General features: G+C 39.0%; 1 protein-coding gene and 1 long non-coding RNA gene across 3 annotated transcripts in view; one reads left to right on the forward strand and one right to left on the reverse strand.

The window, feature by feature from the left end:
• Positions 1–2,740: 2,740 nt before the first annotated feature.
• Positions 2,741–23,301, forward strand: part of abch1 (ATP-binding cassette, sub-family H, member 1) — a 31,993-nt gene continuing 11,432 nt past the window's right edge. The window contains exons 1-11 of one of the 2 annotated variants that reach the window (XM_061040266.1): positions 2,741–2,877; positions 6,406–6,554; positions 8,643–8,802; positions 10,512–10,666; positions 12,933–13,040; positions 14,096–14,189; positions 17,687–17,761; positions 18,080–18,260; positions 19,119–19,215; positions 19,336–19,504; positions 20,045–20,145. In XM_061040266.1, the coding sequence (XP_060896249.1) occupies positions 2,806–2,877; positions 6,406–6,554; positions 8,643–8,802; positions 10,512–10,666; positions 12,933–13,040; positions 14,096–14,189; positions 17,687–17,761; positions 18,080–18,260; positions 19,119–19,215; positions 19,336–19,504; positions 20,045–20,145 (1,361 nt within the window). In that variant the 5' untranslated portion in view covers positions 2,741–2,805. Of the gene's footprint in view, positions 2,878–3,204; positions 3,442–6,405; positions 6,555–8,642; positions 8,803–10,511; positions 10,667–12,932; positions 13,041–14,095; positions 14,190–17,686; positions 17,762–18,079; positions 18,261–19,118; positions 19,216–19,335; positions 19,505–20,044; positions 20,146–23,301 lie in introns of those variants that run through there. The other variant, XM_061040267.1, reaches the window with a different exon arrangement.
• LOC132976038 (uncharacterized) lies at positions 7,428–7,965 on the reverse strand. Its single transcript, XR_009673361.1, has 2 exons — positions 7,834–7,965; positions 7,428–7,636 (listed from the first exon to the last, which is right to left on the reverse strand). It is a non-coding gene; the product is annotated as an uncharacterized LOC132976038 (long non-coding RNA).

A 23,301-nucleotide genomic window follows, 5' to 3' on the forward strand; every position in this document is an offset into this window, starting at 1 on the left:
TTCACATTGTCTCCCTTTCATTGACTTTAGCTCAGGCCGCCCCCTCCATCTCTGTCTCCGTGTGTCTGTCCGTTCCTGTGCGTGCTAACATCTCTCTCTCCATATGTGTGCATGTCTCTCGCTCAGCACGACTGTGTTTGACCGGTCCACTCTGCCCCCTTGTGGGTGTTTGAAGGTATTACAAGCCAGAAGCAACCTTTCAAAGTCCTTTCCCATAGATTGTTGATGCATCAGCCAATTAAACGCTCTCAAAGCCGTTTATACCAGGGATTGAATACATCCAATTACATCACACAGTCCTATAAGGACATTATATCTGCTTTTGTCCGTGTGTAGCCATTTACCATTCGACATCAACTTGATTTGACATATGACAGGAAGTAAAAAACTATGGCAGATGTATTAGCATGCACTACCTTCACAGTGTCAAAATCAAATTCATGTTTACATTTTAGAACTTTATAGTTTGTTAGCTGATTAAGTCTGGACTTAAGAGTTGTGTCCTGCTTACGGGAACAAAAAAGACACTTGAAGAGAAAAAAAAAACCTTAATTTCCCAACCTCAGAGACGCTGCTCAGTCAGTGACATAGAATAAAGGGTTAAGATTGGTCCAACCCAATTCAGGCTGGTTTGAAATCTATACCATCTGAATGGAAGCAATGCTAGACCAGATGGAAACCCCTGGGGCTGAAAAATGAAGCAAAAGTAACAGAAGTGCCAAAACTGCAGTTTCTTGACTGGCCAATTGAGACTTAAGGGAGTCATCCCCCTTAAAGGCCTTTAATCAAATGTTCATTTTACAGCAGAAATAAACATGGTACAAAATTGTTAGGTGATCATGAATTTGTAACTCATGCGATTTCACTTTTAATTTAATTAATAATAATAATAATAATAATAATAATAACTTTATTTATATAGCACCTTTTAAAAACACAGGTTTACAAAGTGTTTTGACAAACAGCAAAAACAAGAACAAACTAAAGCAAACACAGAAGAACATTAACAACAGTAAGAACAAACACATGCAAAATACTAAGAATAATTAAATACAATTCAACAGAAAAGAACCCAAAGTGCACGATACCCAACAGACATATATAACCCGACCATCACAAGAACCATCATAAGAACCCAGGCAACACAAGAACCCAACAACACGAGCTGAGACCAAGAGGACCAAAGATTTAAAAAGATGTAAGAAACTAAAAGAGATAAAAGCAAACAAAAAGATAACAGCAATAAGAAGGTAAGAGCAGTAAAAGAAATAGAAACAAGTGGTTAAAGGATCAAAAAACCCAAAACTATAATATTAATAAAAATACAAAGTAAATATAAATATGAAACATAAATAGACAAAAGTAAGATAAGAAATTACCAAGTTAAAACACAAGAGGAGATTAAGATATGAGCATAAATACGAGATAAGACCATAAATAAAAGGACAGTAAGAAGTAAAAAATTAAGGCAATTAAGGCATAAAGTTAGGGCTTGTTGGCTCAACAGAAATTACATTGACATTTTTAAGGGTTTTCCATCCTCCACTTGCTGTCCAGCCCCCTCACATTTCAATTACTGCACCTCTGGCTCAAAAACCAAAAACAACAAAAAAAACAAGGCGGTGACCAACACACTGATAACATACATCAATAGATAACATAGTAGTGACTTCAACCACTCCTTTTGTACAGTGTGAGAGCCTGAGCATCTGCCTGAAGTACAGAATATAGCCTACTGTAAACTTGTAGCTTCATGAAGGAAGTCGAGCCTCTGTCATAAATGCATCGACCTTCAGTGTTTTAAAGGAAACAAAAAGACATGAGAAAGTGAAAAAATTCAAATGCAGAGGAACATGAAACATCCTTTTTGCTTGTTTATGTATGGATTGATCCACTGTTGTCTCTGCATGTTTAAATGTTTTTTTTTTACATGTTAGCCTGAATTAATTAAATTTAATATATGTATTTTATATAATAAAACTTAATTATATGGGACATAAACTGTGGTTTAAGGTATTCAACAGAATGCTGAGTACTAAAATCGAGTTCAAATAGCTTCCTTCTAATAAACCATATTCACCCGTTGTTGAAGTCCTTGTGATTATCTTGTCTTGTGCTTCCCTCTAGTGGTTTTCTGGGGGATCTAAGGCTGTACAATTTTTGAAAAAAGGAGAAATGTTGGACATTTCTTTGATGGCAAGGTGCGAAAATTGAACCCTCCTTGATAAAAGCAAGCTGACACATCTTCACACCTTCAGGAGGCAAAGGAATATTTCAAGCAAACAACACCCCTTGAAACACATTGTAGGCTACTATTGGCCATAAAGGAAATTAGTGAAAGCTGTCACTCTCCTTCTGACAATTCAATCACTCTATAGGATCAATATATCTGGTGTTTATTTGAGTCGAACATGTGTAGCATGGTAAATCACTCTATAGGATCAATATATCTGGTGTTTATTTGAGTTTTTTTGTGTGTTCCCAGTGTGAAAATAACTCTGCATCTACAGGTCAATTGGGCCTACTCCTCCTACAGGTTGGTTCAAGTTGTCTAAAGATACAGCAGCTAAAGATGAACTATCCATTCTGGAGCAGCGTTGACACGAAATTAAGTATAACAGATCAGAAAAACATTAAGATGTAGCCTAAGTGAGTTCTATTCAGTATTTGTTCTTGATGGCATTTAAATCACACAGTGTGTCGAGAGCAGTCCCACTCCCTCTCTCCCACTCCCTCTCTCCCTCTCTCTCTCTCTCTCTCTCTCTCTCTCTGCAGAGCTGGCTGTCCGCTCTTCTCCCTGCTGCCATGGCTGCGGAGGCTGCAGGTCAGGATGATGTGCCGACAGGCCCTGCGGACTTTACGGAAATGGAGGACAGGGTAAGTCGACCTCGATCATTTCGGGTGCTTGTCCTAGCGTAACTCAGGTTTCAGACCGTCTCTTGAACGCAGGCCCTGCCGTGACACGCTGCTGCAGCAGCAAGATGGAGAGAAACTCGATCTGCAGCGAGACGCACACCGGCCGCTGCGACGTCATGCATTTCTGTTGTGTGTGCATTTTTAAAGTCAAGAAATAAGGTTAAGAAAAAGGGGGAGGGGTGGGGGGGGGGGGGGGGGGCGAGATGTTTGGTATTCAGTGAGATGTTGGAGAGCTGAAGCTGCGGAGGAGCTCACATCCTGTCTGTGTGACGCGATGGTGTGAAGGGGAGAAGTGAGAGTGCAGCAGCAGCAGCAGCAGCGGCAGCAGCTGGTCGCTCGGTGGATGTGGAGCTACCGGAACTCAGTTTACATATTACCGCCAGATCGGCCGTTCTTTAACGGATTGTGCCTCTCTCACTCGCCTGGTTGTTTCCCCCCACCCGGTAAGGGATTTGAACGCGCCTGTTTTGCCCGTTTTCTTCCACTTGGCGGTGACGCCAGCTGGCAACAACTTGGCAGGCAAAGGTAGAGGCATTTTTTTTCCCTCTCCTGATCAACAGAGCAGAGCCGGGAATGAATGAATGGATGAATGGAAAGAGAGGCTTTGTGGGACTGATTGAGGTCATTATCAGAGGAGAGTGTCCAGCAGGAGCCTGAGGATGCACAATGATGGTTTCTATAATTACAGGAACGTGGGACTGCGACTGTCTCTTCATTTGCTGATTACCTAACAATTCTGCGTTTGGATTAAATGTTTTGGCTTAAATTCTTCAAACAGAAGTTTACATAACCCAGAGTAAAGTAGGTTTTAATTTGGAGACATGGACATCATTTTATGTCATGGCAAGTTTTTCAGGCAAGTTGTAACCATTTGTTCAATATTTGTATTGTGCAAAAATGAATTAGCTCCAAAAAAAAAAACACCTCCTAATCTTCTCTGAGTTCTGACACCTGTTACAGCCGAGGATTCTGGGAGGGTGTGTGTATGAGTTATAGGGTATTCTTAATGATTTCTCCACCTGCTGACATAACTGGACCTGTTCCTCCACTTTGCATGGCGTTGGCAGAGATGTTTGTGTCATCTGATGTTCACATGCTTTTTAGTCCTTGTCCTCAGTCACTCATCAGCAGCTCTTCATCCTCTTTACTTCTTCCCTTTTTTTGGTCTCCATTTTCTCCCAGGGTGAGTGCTTGTTTACGTTGTTCCTTTATCCTCCATCAAGTTAACGGTCCTGCCCAAGAGTTTTCTTAGAGATAGATCTGAACTGATCTTGAATTAGCTTTTGGTATATCACAACATGGGGTAATCCCAGCATAGATCATTTCTCTGTTTGTATTCTGCAGATGTAGGCTATAGTGCCAAAGGTGAGGCAGACCAAATGTGTCAGATTACGCAATGCAATCGCCCCCTAATCTCCTCGCTGGAAAATGAGAGATGCTGGATTAAAAGCGGGAGTGAGTTGGAGACATGGGGGGGAACCCATAAAAGAATGCTGTTATAAGAGATTACTGGGCAAAGGATTGTTTTACGACCCAAATACTTAGTCTGCTGCAGCCTGACAAGATGTAGAGTTGAAAAAAAAACCCCAAAAAAACAGGAGAGTATGAGAGAGAGTTTCAGTCTGTTTTTTTATTGCCAGAAACAAGATTCTTCTTGGACTTTCGAAGTTTAAAAGGCGAACACATTTCTTTTCACACAAAAAAAGTTGAATCCAGTGCCTACCTGGTTTGTAGTGTGAAGCCATTTCACACCACCAACACTCCTACTGATGGAGCTACACACCTCTGACAGGGATCACCTGAAGTCAGGTGTTATTGGTTGTTCAACTACTGTGATTTATTGCACGGTAGGATCTCTACCCAAGTTGTTGTTATTGAGCGGCTGTGGCTCAGTTGGTAGAGTCGTCGCCTCTCAACCGGAATGTTGAGGGTTCGATCTCCAGCTGAGCAACATGTCCGATTCGCCTTGGGCAAGACGCTTAACCCCCACATTGCTCCCGCGGCTTCAGTGGCGGTGTATGAATGGATTAGCTACTTCTGATGGATGCGACTACATAGCGACCACTACCATCATTGTGTGAATGGGTGTGAATTGGTAGGTGTGGCATGCAGTGTAAAAGCGCTTTGAGTAGTCTGAAGACTCGAAAAGCGCTTTATAAGCTCAAGTCCATTTACCATTTACCATTGAAGTCTTATTTGCAGGTGACACCCTCCTTTTAAAGTACCATCCTGTTTGTTTGATATCATTTGATACACCACTCTTTCCTTTATATTCGACACAGGAAAATACGAACTGCCAGAGAATATGTGTGACAAAGATTTTTTCTTTAACATAAATTTTTAAAGAAATGGTAAATTCCCTCCAAATTGCAGGGAGAAAAAAACATTCAGCTAATTAACCTGATTCTGCCTTCGTCTGAGATCAATTTCTCTTGATATATAATATCTTGAAGAAGGCATGTTTGAAACGTGTTGCATCCTCGAAAAAAACAAAAAGGAAAAGTAGTAAACCTGTGCCCTTCAGTAATGGCTGTGTTACGATGAAACCTTCAGACTTCAGACACACACAAAAAGAAGCTTGAGCCACCAGAGAAGTGCACTTTAGGAGAGCGCTCTGTTTAGCACCATAAGAAACCACATGACTTCAGTAAACCGCTGGTGCAAATCTGTTTTTTTCTTATCAGAAAGAAACAGGCGCACTGCTTGATGAGACAAAAAGAAAAAAGAAGTTCACTATGACTTCCTTTTCTACATGTTTACGATGAAACCGCGTCAAGTGGGAACAACCTGAACCCCCCCCCCCCCCCGCCTTCCCCCGCAATAAATAGGAAGTAGAAGATTGAAAAATGCAATGAGAATATGATCTCAGGAACGTTCCCCATGCCTTTGTCTTCACTTTGGATCCTAAATAAATCACAGTGGTCAGTTGAGCGTAAAGTATTTTTTGCAATACAATCGTATGACGTTTTGATCTTTTTGCCACACAAAGAGTCATTCCAAAGATTTTCTTCTATCGTTTCAGGAAGCTTATTTTTTATTGATTCAGTGACTTTTTTCAAGCTCACACTATTTAAACATTTCAACAAATGCCTCTTGGAGGAAGAGTGTAAAGAGCGATTGCATCACTGATATATATCAATTTGTTCAGTGGCTGATATGTGAACTTTCTTTGGCTCTGAACCGATCTCAAGGCCTGCAAAACATACATCTCAAACATAGCATCACGTCTTAAAGCCACGAAACAAACAAGAGTACCTGCTGCGGTGCTTGTTCTGAAGTAAAGGAAAAAGTTATTCAAACAAAGATAAAGTGTGAGATATGAGGTGCAGTCTATAAGTATTAGTGTTATTAGTAGTAGCCTTTACACTGAATGTGCATATAGGAGACAACGTAGGACAACGGCATCTCACGCTCTGTGCTGTGGTGGATAGACGGACAGTCCTTTAAGATTTCTATCGATCTTGAACGGTGTGTTGTCTTCTCTTCCAGCTGAAAGATGGGACTATGAAGGCTGACTTGGAAGCTTCTCTGCCTGCTGGACAGGACGAGTATGCGATCCGGTGTCGAGACGTGTGCCGGTCTTACGGCAACCTGAAGGTCCTCAGCAACCTCAACTTGACTGTGCCACAGGGACACATGTGAGTGAAGCTATGAATTTATCTGTGTCTCTATTTTCTTAACTGCCACATCTCTTTATTTCTTCTTCTTGTTTTTTGGACATTTGTATATTTTTACACTGAGGAGTCATCAGAAAACACTGACAGGGTATCATGTAAAAATAACCACAAAGCAGGAACAAGGCTTTTAATGAGAAATACTTAAAGTCGTTTTAAAGCCTTATACCACCACTTTGTAGCTCTAATCAGGCACAAATTTGAAACTTAGCCTTCCCACTCAGAGGACTTGTTGTCCACTTGCTAATCAGGATAGCACTGTTGAGTGAAGTTTGCCTGACCTGGCTGGAACCAGTCTGGTCGCCTCTGTCATGTATTGGCTGGCTGTTCAGTTAACAAATCCTAAATGTCCTTTAAGATGGTCAGTTTAACTCTCCATAAATTCCTCAGTAAGTGTTGTGTTTCTGATCACGTTGCAAAGACATTTACAGTAAGGTTTCTAGATGGACATTGTAGTCCAACTCTACTTTTTTTTTAACTTGTTGTCGATGTGTGTCATCCTTCTATGTGGTCTCGCAGCACGTGAGCTTAATAGTGAAGGATTTATGTGGCCTAAGGCATTTACAACATCACCTTTCTCACACATACCTGCATTCCTGAAATGACCCTCTAGTTGAAGAAGACTGGGGTAAAACAAAAACCATAACTCAGAAATATTCAAATCTCTGCAAAGATTGTTTTTTTTCCCCCCTGAACTGTGCACAACAAACCATGGGGAAGTGATTCCTGTAGGAGTCTTTCAGAGACAACAATGTTTCCTAACAGGCGGAAAATGAGTTAAATGACAAATCTGTTATACTGTTACACAGAAATGCTCACAGTTACATTTTTAGAGGCTTGGTGTTTGTTTAATTCGAATTCCAAAATTATTTAGCATTATCAGCCTGCTAATGAGACTTAATTAGTTGTACCAAAGTCTCACAATACATTAACTTAACTTCCTTTTCTTTCATTTTCTGGCAGCCAGCAAATATTTCCACAACTTTTGACCTCAAGTATTGAATTTGATAGCTGCGGTTTCTTGTGCTGACGTAGGCAGTGTAGACCTGTTTTTGTAAAGATTTATTTTTGGGCTTTTCGTGCCTTTAATGGAGAGATAGGACAGTGGATAGAGTCGGAAATCAGGGAGAGAGAGCGTGGGGAATGACATGCGGGAAGGAGGCCACAGGCGGGATGTGAACCCGGGACTCCATACATGGGGCGTGTGCACTAACCACTGTGCCACCAGCGCCCCAGTATAGACCTGTTTTTATGTGGATATAGACACAGGCTAAATGTATCCTCTCCTTTAGCCTTCATGCTAAGCTGATCTTCAGCTAGTTCTCTTGTCATAGCTCCACAGTCCGTACTTAAATCAACACAGGCTTTTGGGGACCAAGTAAACACACTGTTGCCTATTTACATTTGCCAAAAGATAAGCAAACATATTTCAAGTCAGCTGATGAATGTTAATCCAATAATCCTTCTCTTTTCAGCTTTATTTTTGGTCTCCGCCAACTCCTCTGGGGAATACTTGACTCTTTAGCAGCTCAGTACTCCCACGTTTAGAGTTGTATATCAGTCTCATTTCAGTCTTAGCTTAAAAAGCTAAGTGTGTCTCCAAAAATGTCACAAAAAGCTTTCAAAAACTTTGGCTGTACATTCTATGAAATGTACAAGTATAGAGTTAACTTCTCTTGCTTGACAATCGTTTACATTGTCTAAGTGAAGGGCTTCTAAAAGCCTTTGTATGTAGTCTCTGTTGGCTTTTATCTAATACGGTCATCTGGTTATCTTCACATGCTTATAAACAAACATGGACTGTATCTGTTTCCGTTGTGGAACTCACTAAGCTGCTTGCATCTTTGAGCATACTGTATGTGTGCAGAAAACTCTCCTGTATGGTCTGCTTATTTATATAAATTCAAAGTTTAAAAGTAAGCATACCATTTGGAGTCTGTGATTGTGCAGTTTTCTTTAAAGAAATAAACCAATCTGACAGATCAGACCTGTAAAGCTGTCGTGAACTTGCTGTAGTTTTATCTGGTCATTGCTTTTGATTCTGCGTTGCAGTTATGGCCTGTTGGGGCCCAGTGGATGTGGGAAGACAACACTGCTCAAATGCATGGTGGGAACTCTGAAAATCTCGCGGGGTAACATCACTGTGCTGGGGAAGCCACCTGCGTTTCCGGGTCATGAAGTGCCGGGGAGGATGGTGGGATACATGCCGCAGGTAAACACCACATCTTCAAATATGTCTTTCACACATTAGGCAGATATAAAGTTTGTGCTTTTTATGCAAATGAACCACTTTGTGAGGACTGTCTTGCTCTTACTCACTGCTCTTTGTCAGAATTTACTGAAATTACTCCGTCACTCAGCTCAACCGCAAGCCTTGTTTATTTGTCTAGCTCGGGGTTTTTCAAGAAAACTCTCACCGCAACATTCACATCAGGGAGCTGCTCTCTATACAGCCTGAAGTGTCTCACTCAGGGACTTCTTTAATTTAGCTTCTGCTGCAAACAGTGGTCTGTACCTGTACTCTCATTATCGTCACACTGGGTATCTGATGAACCTGATAACACACACATGCCGTGTGTATCCTGTAGCATCACATTCATCTCTGTCGGAAGTGATCTGTGACCCAGAGAGGAGGAAATGTGACACCTCATCTGTTCTTCAACTGTCGCTCTGCTGTGATGAACTTGGCTCTCACGGTCTGGAGCCACAATGTAATAAACTCCACTGACTCGTGACTTTTGTCTCACACAAAGACGCTAGAAAATATACAATGCAACTCATTCAATGCAATAAACAAATGTGCATATGTACCACTATTTAAGCCGTTAATCCTTTAAGATTAAAAACGTCCTTCAGAAATCTGGGCAGTAATCCTTCCGAACTCTTAAGAAAATGTGAAGTCAAAGGTCTCAGAGGGCAGCAGAGTGAACGCAGCTCGGCAGATTATGTTCATCTGAAATATTAATGAATTATACATTTTTTCCGAAGCATTGTTTTGTGGTGGATATTGTTTTCCTGTGGGTTACCAGAAAAATCATTAAACATTTACCATAATTAATTTGAATCGTTCAATTTATCATCAAGGGATTATTGGGGAGAGATGTCTGCAGACCAAAGGGCTGGGTAATGGTTAGCATTCTGTTTTAGCTCTGAATGAACTCGTTCTGTTGCACAGTATTGAGACACGTCAATGGGCAAAAGTTGGATTGACATACTTTATCAGAATTGTAATCTTCTGTTTCTTTTCTGTCATGAAGCAGTTTTATGTGTACCATTTTTGTGTGTGTTTCATTTTGATGCAGATCTTGTAAATTGTCTTGTGATTGGACGCTTAACATTTGAATTTACATGTTTTTTTTAAGGTATAAAAAAAGTTTTCTGGGAATCAAGTTGTTATTTCTCAAAGTCATGCGCCAAACATTTTTTGTATTTGTACTAAAACTCGTTGTGGAAGACACGTGATCTGTGGCGTTATAATCCATCAAATAGACAGATAAGAGATCAAGGGTTTGCACATTGTTGATGCTTTGCAGCTACGATAGTCCTTTTCATTCTGCACAGCGGGAACTCCACATACACACACAGTCAGACATGCACACACACACAACGTTGTGCTCACTCGCCGGCTAAGCTGATCCCATCTCGCTTTTGTAACGTCTCCGTTACTACCTATGAATACAGGGGTTGGGATGTAAATATCGCACCTGGAAACGGCAGTCTGAATAGGGCTATTACTTCAACCACAGCAAGTTACATCTAGGGTTGAAGTCAGGATAATAAGAAGGTCAATTTTGGGAGGTAAAAACGGCTGTTAATTAAAAAAAAAACTACAATCAAACATGTAGTAAGTGATATCCTTCTCTTCTGATCACTGTGATAAAATAAAAAAAATACTTAAAAAATACTCTCTGTCTTGCACAGGAGCTCGCATTGTACAATGAGTTCACCATCAGCGACACCCTGACCTTCTTTGGCCGAATCCATGGCCTGACATCAAAGGAAAGGAAGGCTCGCATGGATTTCCTGGTTGACTTTTTGGATCTACCTCAGAAGAACAGTCTGGTCCGTAATCTCAGGTAAAAACACACATTTGTGATAGCAGGAGCAATGTAACTCAGTTTTATTGTGCCTCATTAAACTGTGTAAACATGAAACGTCTTTAATTTACTGCAGGTGAACTTTGGACAACATTGTCAAACAATAGACAAAAGTACGCCAACAAAAATACATTAAACATAGGCACTTTCAGCTATCATCAACTGGCTTCAGTGATTGGATACTAAGAATGTATTTTGACTCATTGAAGTCCACTTATTGAAAACATACCTGCATATTCACAACATTAGATCTGTTTTGGGCAGTAATTGAGGTGTTATATTAGATTAGGTCTTGGTTTACAGTGTGGTGAACTGAGATCAATGTTTTTTACTGCTCTCTACCAGTGGACTTTGACCTGAATTACCTGAAAAATGGTCCCACTTTTCTCTGCAGGTTGTAAACCCAGGACTCATAAAACAATTTGTCATAGTCCTCGTCACCGCGGTAGTTGGTTTTAATCCAGACTCGGCCCTTTCCTGCAGTTCATTTCCAACATATCATGTCCCTCTTCAGCTGTCCTATTTTGATTTTTCTTGTGCTTGGAAGATATTTGGTTAAATCACCTAATTCACGAATACAAGATGACAAATAAAGTGCTTCTTTTTTTTTTGTATTTATTGAAGGTCAAATGCATAGCACTTAAAATTGATGGTACCTCTAACAAGTTTTAATGAATAACATACATTGAAAATAAAAATTTATTAGATATAAGTAACAAATCATAACCAATTATTAAGGTTATTAGAGAGCTATGAGTTTGAACTTACTCATTATTTCAATAGGAAAGAAGTTTTTAAGAATATAAACTAAAATGAAACTTGGATTTGTTGGTTATTAGAGTGAACTCAATGTCATAACTAAGAGAGAGTTCTTTCACTAGTTTTTGTCAGGAGAAATTCCCTAGATGGAATACAAAAAAGCTTTATTTCTCCCTTTTGGTGCAAAATGTACTGGATTTCATGCTTTTTGAGTCACCTGAGTCCTTCAAAGATCCCCTCAAGAAACGATCAAGTCTCACTAGATGGCTTTATTCTGTGTAGTTAAGAAATTGTATAAAAATGTCTCCTTTCTTTTTTTTTTGTTATTCACCCAATATTCTAGCTTTAACCCATGACCTGATTGGCTGCTCAGTTTGCTATGTGCAACATGTTTATTATCCCATTAAACTACTGATCTTATATGAAGTGCCTTCATCAGCTCTCTCCCCAGTATTCTGCTCCCGCGACATCATGAAGCTCGGTGCTCTAATTTTTGAGATAAACTTTCTAACATCAGCTAAAACTATTTTTATCCTTTTAACAAAGGAACATCCTACAAAGACCAAAAGGCTTGTTCTCTTACCATAAATGGAAATTAAATGTTAAGTGTTTGGGATTTGACCACATATTTTTGTTGGATTTCAGCCTGAAACATTGAGTTATTTTTGAAGACATAAATGTCAAATCCAGTCTGTAATATGTCAAAGAAAACTGACAGTGTAGTCTTTAAGCCACCCATAAAACCAATAAAGGTGCTCAGTTACTTTTTTTATTTTTAATATTCTGCTGTTATCAAAAAAAGAACAATCAGCATCTTTTGTTGCAGCTCTTTATTTAAATCCCTGAATCATTACAAAGAGCTTCCTGTTCCTGAAGAGGCTAATCAAACCACCTTTCACTAGACGTTCATGGACTATTGAGATCATCATGGGTGTAGGAGTCAGTTGTACTGAGATCAACAAAACTCCTTCAGGAAGAGAAAATTCAATGTAGAGGAGATTTATTTTGTTTCAGGGTTTTCATTATAGTGTTATATTAATTTTTAAATGTGTAAATGATGTCCTCACGTGTAACACTGCAGCTGTTTGTGACACAAAAGTTGTTAAACTGTTCCCAGTAGCCTACATAAAATGAAAGATATTCCTGGTATGAAAAAACACACACTCTGGCATGTAAACTCATCCTCTGTTTCTGCTTTCTATCATCCTAAATTTGTATTTCTTTTTTGTGAAACATTCAAAAATATGCACTATAGAAAAATTATATATATTCAGAAAAAAATGAAATTTTTTATAGAGCCCCTTCCTCCCATTGCCAGGTCGCACTGTTTCCCTCTGTGTCGTCTGACAGGTTTGTCTTGCAGGTTTTTTTTCTGTTCCACTTCTGGAGTGAGACTTCAGTAATGAACTGTAGGGACGTGGGAGAAGACTCACCTCTGACCTGGTTTTGTATCTCACTTGTTTTCGTGTTTGTGTGTTTGTTACAGCGGAGGTCAGAGACGCAGGGTGTCTCTTGGGGCGGCTCTACTTCAGAATCCAGAGCTGCTCATCCTTGATGAACCCACGGTTGGAGTCGACCCTGTGCTCAGGGCCAAGTATGTAACCCACCAGAACAGCTGTAAAATCCTGGCAAAATACGATTTCAGAATCTTAATACCTGTAGGGATATGTGTGGCAATACTTTCCGTAATAGTGGGGTATTCCTATGATGCAATTTCTCACAAGTGAGTTTCATTTTGTTTGATTTGCTACTGTAGTCCAAGATAAGGGGCAGCAGCAGCTCAGTCTGTAGAACCGGAGGGTCACTGGTTCAAGTCCCAGTGCGGACCAAAATATGTTTGTCTGGCTGATGGAGAGGTGGCAAGTCAATTCCCAAGTACTGTCGAGGTGCCCTTGAGCACCGAACCCTCAACAGGAGCGCTCCCTGTGTAGCAGTGTGTAGCAGCCCCACTCTCACATCTCTCCAATAATGCATGTCCACAGGTCCTGTTCGTGCATGTGTGTCATACTGGCCTATGTGTGGGAGTAGCATGTCTCTCTCTGACAACCAGAATTTCCCCTCATATAAGCGTGAAAAAAAGTAATGAAATAACTTGGCTTAGTTGAACGTCAAACAGTGACATTAAAAGTTGGAACCTATATGGACTCTTCATCATTGCAGAATAACCTTTTGTGTAATGTTTTTTTGTTCCATTTCATTCAGCTTAATTTAACCAGGAGCAAAGTTTAAGATAAAGAAAACCTGATAATTAAGTCGGTTTATATTCATTACTATTTCTATGTTATCTTTCAATCTTTTGGCATGTGAAAGCTAGATCATTCTTTCAAATTATATCAAACACAGCTTCATTATCGCATTAAACTGTGTTCAAGTTTCTCACATGACAAGATGATTGCTTCATTATAACAACTTTACGACCAAAGCAGAACTGGAACTGGTGTTTAAAGAGTAGTGTGAAAAGTCTGAAAGCATGCTGTGTTCCCTCTGTAGGTTTTTTTGAAATCTCATTTTTTAAAAGCACCAAGTAACCTGTTAGAAGCAGATGGTTGGCAGGAAAAACAGCTGCTCGCGAAGATGTCACCTTTTTGATTCAAAAAAACATCTGTAAACTTTTGTAATTTGTTTGGTTTTTTTTGGTCTCTTTTTTAGGATTTGGCAGCATCTTGTGGAGATTGTGAAAACTGGGAAAGTCTCTGTTATCATCACTACTCACTACATCGAAGAGGCCAGGCAAGCCAATGTGGTGAGATAATTAATTCATGCATTGGCACACACACACACACACACACACACACACACACACACACACACACACACAGCCCACAGCACACATAAACACACATGAGTATAAACACCGGACAAATGAAGCATAAATACACAAAAACAAGAATGCATCAAAAGAACAAAGCACTTCATATGTTTCGCCCCTTCTTATAAAAACAGTGAGTCCATTGATATCTGCGCTGTGTAAACATGGGAGATGGAAGTTTAATCTAATTATCTTTGACAGCAGAAACAATAGATCTCAATGAACGAGAATTAATGGGCAAAAATCTTCCTGTAGAATTTGTGTAGTAGCGTCTTTTTACTGTCAAAACAAAAACTTTGGTGTTTGGTTCATTCCTTTTCCAAAGTCTGTTGATGAAAAAACTCAAACATAAACCCTAAAATAATTGAACCTACTAACAAATATAGCCTGGTCTATAAATACTCACTAGAGCAACAAATGTGCATTAATCTGCTACTGAAAAAAGTTCCAAACAAATGTATGATGTACAACTTTTTTAGAATTAGTATGGAATGTAAAATAGTCAGAAGTCAGAGAAAGAGGGAAATTATTGACTGACTCAATGTTGTTTGGTCTTTCAGTTGGATCTGTTTTCTAAAAGAGGAATATTTAATAATGCCTTACTTCTCCTTTAGGTGCAGGCTGTGTTGAAACACACTTCAGATTTGTATAATTTGTTCAGATAAGTTATGGTCAAGTGGTGTCATACATACAAAATGTTGTCATGGGGATTCATTTGGGAAGCAAAAAGGACTCAAACACAGACAATCCAGTTAAAGTTATTATAATAGAGACTTAACACAGACTTGAGAACAGGGCATGAGCAATTGTTACGTTCCCCGAGATGGCTAGGGGATGAGGGAAGTAACAATAAAATAAAACCCAGGGAAAAGAAGGAGGAACTAAGTACAAGCAAATTTAACAATCATCTATTTACATAATCACAAAAACTAAACAACCAAGGACAAGCTTCTTTTTAAAAACACAACTGAAGAGAAGCCTAACAATCTTTAACAAAATACCAAAAGACACACTATCTGAACAAAGTCTTTCCCACTGGAAAAACACCCTCCTTCAACAGGAGGAGTATGATTACAACAGGGTTCTCAGAATAATACACAGCCTAATGGTCCACTGACAACTGGCTGCTCCTGCTCTTTATATCGCTGCCCCTGATTGCTAAGTTGCCACAGGTGTGGCTGGGCACCATGAGGCTGATCAGCAACACCTGGGAGCACACAGGAGCGAGCGAGAGAAGGAGGGAGGGAGAGAAAACAAACACATAAACACACAACACTACGGCACGTAACAGCAACATAGCAACTAATATTACAGAGGAACATGGGCTCTGGGCTAGTAAAGGTTGTGGGTGACCGATGGTGAAACTGAAAACAGATCAAAAGTGAAAGCGGAAGTCTGGATGTCTGAACACCATAAAGCTCACATGTCAAGAGACAGAGAAAGAACAGGAAATATAGAGGACACAAAAATATATGGTGAATTCACCAAGACTCTATAAGAGGCTATAATGTGCTTTGGGTTAGCATAAAAATCTATAAATTCCATGTCAGAATACCACTGACAACTAAAAGTGAAAGGGTTTATGGTCACACACATGCACAACAGAGCCTCACATAAACAGCATGGACTCTATACACCCACTAAGTCTATAGCTCCACATTCTTACAGTTCATTTACTGTTCAAACCCGTCAAGTTCACAGCCTGTCAAACTAATGCTTTGCTCAGCACAATTCCGCTCATTTCATGAGTTTAGTTATTGTTTCACCAGTAATCTTCGTCATATGTAGTCCTTTGAACGTATAGTGCTTCACATTTGTATGCTGGTCCTGTGGATTTGTCACCCACAACAGTTGGAAGTTAGAAAGCTTTGAATGACTCTCAGCTCCAGCTCAGTTGGTCAAAATAAAAAAGAGGGGAAATACTACTTTCTGTGATGCCAGATTGGTTTTATTTGAATGGCTGATGTTTTCAGCTAGCTTACTAACATTAGCCACTATCTAGCCTATGGAGTTGGAGGTTGTGTTGAATGAATATATGAATGAATGAATGAAACCTGTTTGCCCCTAGGGGAATTTGTCTTGCACCAAGAGCATACTGTAACAACATAAATGAGACAAAAGACATCAAAAACCATACTGGACAGTACACAATGACATCATGAACAAAAATCACTCAACTACATGATTAAAGCATTGCATGATTACATGTAAGGGGTGTCAGGTGCATGTTCAGTAAAGTGCAGAGTGCCAAGTTCAGTATAATCCGAGATTGTTAAGCAGCTGAATGCTGTGTGGTACAAAGGAAGTCACGCCTCTTTTTGTCCTCATCCTGGGCTTTCTGTACCTGTGCCCTGAAGTCAAGAGTTCAATAGGGTGCAGTGTGTCTGCTTTGAGCTGGTTCGCTACTTTCAGTGTATACATGTCTGTCAGGTGATCAATGCTTCACATTTGCTTCCCAGTTATCTTGCTGCCTAGTTTAACAGTGTCAAAACAGGTTGATGTTGCACTCTCTAGTCCTGACCTTCCCTGCGAGAAGTTCCCAAGAAGAGTGCTTCAGCCGAGCTTCTGCCTGCTGGACTGCCTCAGCTGCATTGCACTCCTCCCTGTTTTCAAAGCGATCCCCCCAGTGCACATCTTAGGGTCCCTGGATCCAGTGTACTGGAGACGTTCTGGTGCCCATGTCACAATGAATTCCTCACGGACAGACAAATTAATCACAATTACAATGAATCACTCCAGTGCCAAAGAATGAGCTTCTACTCGGTCATGCTCTGTTGTTCTTTAACTCTCTTTAACAACAGGTAGACTTTGATAGTGTAGCAACTGATACCATTATTTGTTTCTAGCTTGTTTGACTCACTAAGGAGTTTAATGGGACTTTCACACAGACACCGGATAGAAATTAAAAGATAGCTAGGCAGAATATCTGAAATAATAAATAATTAAAATAAAATAGGTGTGAGATGGAGGTGCATAGGAACATGTGGCTGTCATGAAAAAAAAAAAATCCTTCACACTCCATAACCCTCTCAGCAAGATTCATTATTATTATTTTTGAGGTGAGAAAATGTAATGTATTGTATGGCTAGTTTTGTTTGGATGTTTAAGTATGATTGTAAATTAAAGCTTTGTACTCTTATCTAGTCTACCATATGTCCTCTATGTTTTACCCTCATGATTTTTAGTGTTTTCTTAGGGAACAAAATATGAATTTTGTTAATTCAATCAGTATCAAGTGTGAGCTGGAACCAAATATAGGATTCAAAGATTTCATCTCTTGTTTTACAGAGGTTGAAAAAACAGTTTACAATAAAACAAAAGACAAAAACCATTCATCTTCTTTCATTTATAAAGAAAAGAAAATCCTCCACAAATAAGATATATTGAATGAATATTCTGTTCATGTAATGCTAATTGTGTTATATTTTCAGGTCGGTCTCATGAGGAATGGATGTTTGCTTGCTGAAGGTCCTCCAGAAGCAGTCATGAAGCAGCACAGTGCAACAGTGAGTACTCATAAAACCCCCCTTTGGACATGTTGACACCCAGGGGTGTCTGTGGTCGTCAGGATAGGGAATTTGTTCATGGGACAAATAAGCCAGGCAATATTATTTCAGAAACAATGGCCTTTTCATGTGCCTCATAATCTCTGACACATCAAGAGTATTAAGCAGAATAAGAAACATTGGGGTGGGAATTATAGAATAAAACATCATAGGAAACAGGAAAGACATAAAAATAAAAGAAAGTAGGCTTTATTGAGTGTGTAAATACTCTAAATTAGTGATCCAGTCTTAATTTACCCAAATCACCCTCTACTGCAGACTCTGGAGCACGCCTTCCTGCAGTTGTGTCAGACCTCAGACCAGGTTGACTCTAAACGAGGGTCCAGTCCACAGACGGGGCCTTTAGAGAACAGCCAATCATTCGAGAGCGGACGGGACGAGAGTCGACCAATTCTCAGGGATGGATCAGGAGCTGCGGATGAAGTTCCAAAATATTCGGGTACTTTTTTTGTCACTCCCTGATCGTATTTCAGGTTTTTTGCGTTTTGTTCCATTGTGGCCGTTATATATTATCACTATTTCAGTTTTCACTGTTACTTAAATTATTACTGTTTGCAATAACTCCAACTTTGAAATAGTTGGTCAGAAACGTGGCCTAGTAGTCAAAGATTCATATCACAAAACAATAAGAGGGATTATAGTGTATTTGTGGCTTGAGAAATATAAAGCGCTGTACAAAAATACCACATTACTTAGTGGTGGAGGTGGTCTTCAGGTCCTTTGGTTAAATGATTATGAAAATATTACAGTGTGAACAATTCAACAACTTAAACATCTAAAAGTTCTATGACTAATGACTTTTTATGTTTAATTAATGGCTGATTATTATCCGTTGGTTTATAGGATTGTCTCTAAATTTCCACAAATATATGCCTAGTTATACCCAGAGCCTAAACTGATTTCCTAAAACTGCTTGAATTGGTTGAGATAAAGTACAGGATTTATCACAGATACATCAAAAGCAGCAAATGCTCATATTTGAAAATCTTGAACCATGAATTGCCTTTGCTTTAACAAGATTATAAAGTTGTTGACAATTATTTTTCAGTTGATCAACTTATGGAGTGAGTAACACTAAATATGCAACACGCAAATATCTACAGTTTATAAGAACTTAAGCTGTCAATTATTGCAGTGAAATAAAAAGTGCAATATTTGTAGTTGAAATGTACAGGAGTATAAGCATACAGTTGCTTACATTAAGAATAAGTAAACCAAATGTGTACTTCGAGAAATGGAGTTACTTTTTTGATTGAAGATTACTTTTAAGAGTGTGTTTTGGGTTGTGTTCCTTTAGCGGACTGGAAGGTGCGAGCCCGACATGTGGTGCCAAAGTGGAGGAACATTTCTGCCCTGATGATCAAGACAATGGTGCGGATGAAGAGAATGCCAGGGTATGTTGCAGTAAAAAGTGTTGAAGTTAATGTCGAGTAATTAACAGCAGAAGTGGCAATAAGTAAATGTTTGTGCAGCTGCTCTGACTGTGCCGCTTTTCCCTCCTGTGTGCATGGCAGCTCGCTGTGTTTCCAGTTCCTGTTGCCCGTCATCCAGGTCTCTCTGATCTGTTTGTGTGTCGGAGGAGACCCACAGGGGATCCAGGTCGCTGTGGTGAACAACGAGACCTCTCCCTCAGCTTACAGCCAATCACTGCTCTCCTTCCTTGACAACTCCAGCGTGCACCAGGTACATTCATTCTGTCTCATGAGATTGTTGATCATAGTCCGGATGAGACAGCTCTGTACTGTCACAACAAAAGAGGAACCAGGTGGTTTCTGTTCTTTTTTTCACCAGCTGTTGTTGTAGATGTTGCAGATACATAAAAACTATCAATAGATTCTGTTTGTTTGTTTTTTGTTGATCATTATTTTATGTATGTTCTTGCATGAATGATACTAACAGTCAGAGTATACAGTGGTTTAGTTGTGCAGCTTAGAATGTCTGTTCTATATTCTGCCTTTCTCACAGTTGTTGTTCTACTTTTGCCTTTAAGCAAACAAGTTTCACTTCCTTTTTACTGGGAAAACAAACTCTAAGACTCACATTTTCTAGGAAATCAGTGAAAGTAAAAAATGTGGTATACCATATGTGGTAAACCAATACACAACCTTAAGTAAAATGACCAAAACACACACAAAAAAACTGTTAAGTGGAGTTCAGTAGCCACTTAATATAAAAAAAGATGAACTGGTGGGTATTATTTAAATGATGTCTGTTCATCCTCAGGTGCCCTTGTCCCATACAGACGCTTTTGAAGGCATCTATAACGGAGAGTACTGGGGTGTCATCGGCTTTGGCAAGAACTTCACTAGCTACTTGACAAAAAGGTGAAAAACTAGACTATTCTCTTTGTCACTGTCATCATTCAGTAATTAACCTTATTAAAAAAATTTAAAATGTTAATGTTTGTTTGCATTCGAATGCTATGACACTTTTGATCTTGAACAGAAAAGCCAATAGATGTTGAAATCCCAAAGAACATCGAGCTATATGACACGTTTAGATAGATATTCAAGATATTTGATGACAATGCTAACATTAGCATTCAACCATCTCCTAGCTAACGTTACTGTTTGATAACCTCAAATGATAGGATAGAAGAGGCATTAATTCAATGCGGTGGGTAATATAAGCCAGGTGTCAGTTAATTTAGCTAGCAAACAAACAGCACTGTTAGCTGCTCTTACAGCACTGTTAGCTAGGAAATGATTTTGACAAGAGCAAAAGTTAGACTTGTAAAAAGGTTCAGGATTACATAATTGTTATATTGTGATAACACTACAGGATACGACAGGAGAGGTGTACATCTATAGTTAACAGTGATATAGCTAATTGGTTAAATGCTTATATGAGCTATTTTCTAACAGTAGCTAATTTCTTACTGGATTTATTGCTTTAGCTCGGCATATGATCCAATGTCCATTCAAATGTTCACTATCAACTGTCAGATTAGTTGTTGATCAGTCAAGAGAATGTAAATTATCATATTTTTCAGGTTCTACACAATTTTCATACCAAGAACACAGATGCACATATAAACATCATTTGAGATTCCACCCTGAGTGTGATGTTTCAGCAATATGGCAACTGTGGGAATTTGGTGACTGGATGCACACAAAAACTATCCTTCACAGAAGCTGCTGAAACTTTGAGCTCATACTTCTGTCATGGAAGCCCCAATTGCCAAATCCACTTAAAACTCAAAATGATTTTGTGTATAGTTGATGATGTACTGTATGTGACTTGTGCCAGAAGCTATAATCTCTTCCATATTAGAGAAGACATGTCTCAACATGTCTGATGTTATAGGACTTTTATTATTTGTCTCTGTTTCCTCTGCTCTCTTTTCTGGTGACATCCAACACACAGGGTTTTTTTGGTGTCTACTCTTTTATAGTTCCTTTCTATTCATGTCATAGCATAGACAGATGCTCATGCTGTTATGCACCTGCAATGCAATTCTAAGTGCAGAAGGCTGTTTCTGTGCGTCAAAGTAATCACACAGATACCACAACAAAGCAGACCGGCTCCAGCAAAATGCCTGTGTGACACAGAGACAGCATTTTGGCCACAGAGACAAAATTATCTTACAAAGACACATAATAAACACACAGAGACAAAATGTTTTACCTCAATGCACCCAAAGATAACATCTGACATGAAAATCTAACTTTTTAAAAATATAGGTGGATTCATGTCTTTAGATTTAGAAGGGTGACACAAGGTTACACAGAAGACTTTGCTAAACAAAATAGCACTATTTTTATGATGCTAGCGTCACAACTTGTGTTCGTTTGTCTGTCCTGTTGCTGCAGATCCTTCAAGTAATACAAAAAAAAATAATTTAGTTAAATATCTCAACAAGTATTGTTGTCTTGCCTTTTTCAGTTCCATACAGTCTAGTTTAATCTAAATGCATCACACTATATTAACCTTTAACATACGTAAACAAACACAAAACATACCACGCCAGCTCAAACCTCAGAAACATGTGAGGATGAGTCAACCCTTGGAATGAAAGGCATGAGTTGTTTTTAAGGTTTGAATCACAGTTGTTTGTATACGTGTGTGTGTGTGTGATGACTGGGTAGACCGTCTGGTCCTTCCTGTCCTTAACACACCTGAGCAGGTCAAAGCTTAGAAACGACCAAACAAACGCTCATACCTCCTGCATCATGTGCCGTTCATACGACTGATCTGCCTGAGGGAGACAAAAGGTGGTTTTGCTTCTTAGTCTTCTCGTAGTGTAAAAATAATTTCTGCTGTTTAATTTCTTTGTTACGTAAGCTGAGAGCTACTGTGTCTGCAATAACTACCTTTTATGATGTAATTACACAAACTCAATAACATCTTTATCCAGATAAAAACAATATGATATCCTTGCTTCAATTAAAAGAAAGAATTGAGAAAATAATTTGCATCCAGTAATTTTCTATTAATATCTTTTTGGACAAGGCATGATGATTAATGAGTCTGTGCAACCCTACGCTGTGTAAAATAAAATACATCCTTATAGAGATAGTGGTCAATAAATGATTCCTGACTCCTGCTGAAATTGCAATTAAAAAAACATGCCCAAAGAGTTCATGAAATCTTAAAAGGCATTTGTACAGTAACTATTTAATTATTTACAGTAAATTCAGCAATTAATATTAAAGATTGAGTGGTTATTTTAATAATCTTTGAAATATCTAGGAAATTAATCTACAGTATTAAGAAACCCTTAGCTGCAGCCCCGCTTTCCAAGTTTTATGGAAGCCGTCAGTAAATATTTATGAATATTTGAACAACAACAACGGTATTTGTTACATCTAAATCTGCTGCCAGCTACATTTCACTTCTGTAGATAAACCCACATGATGGCATTTACTATCTCTTATCTTTGACTTGCTGTAGATTCTTTTAAGGCCAAAAAAAGAGTGTCCAACAAATGTTCATAGTATTGCCTACAGAAATCTTTTTTTCTTTTAACCAAAAATATCGAGAATTTAGAGTCAAACTTTCTTCAGGGACTGATTTCTGAATGTGAATAACAAACAAAGTTGGGGCCAGTTTAGCTCAGTGGTTTAAGCAACAATATGTAGAATTCTGGTTTGGTGAGCTTTGGCTCCGTCACATGTTCTCTGAGTGCAACTGCACTGTCTTATGTCACACGTGCTGTTGTCTCCCCATCATAGACAATGTGCATCTGTTGATGAACAGAGGGCAAAGACACAGTAAGAATCCAAAGAACCATGTTGAATATCAGGGTACAGTAATATTAACGGATTTTAAGCAAATATGAGACTGCAAGCTGAGTTGCAAACTCTTTGCATGTGGAGTATATGTATATGTATTTAACTGTTACCATGATGTCTATGGTCGACACTAAATGTATATATTGGAGAAGCTTAATTAATTGTATGCTAGTTTTGAATTGGTTTGTAAAGCTTATTCTTAGAAACCTAAATCTTATAAAGTTATCTTGCTAACTTGAAGATTGA

The sequence above is a fragment of the Labrus mixtus genome, chromosome 6 (assembly GCF_963584025.1).
Source record: "Labrus mixtus chromosome 6, fLabMix1.1, whole genome shotgun sequence".
NCBI classification, from domain to species: Eukaryota; Metazoa; Chordata; class Actinopteri; order Labriformes; family Labridae; genus Labrus; species Labrus mixtus.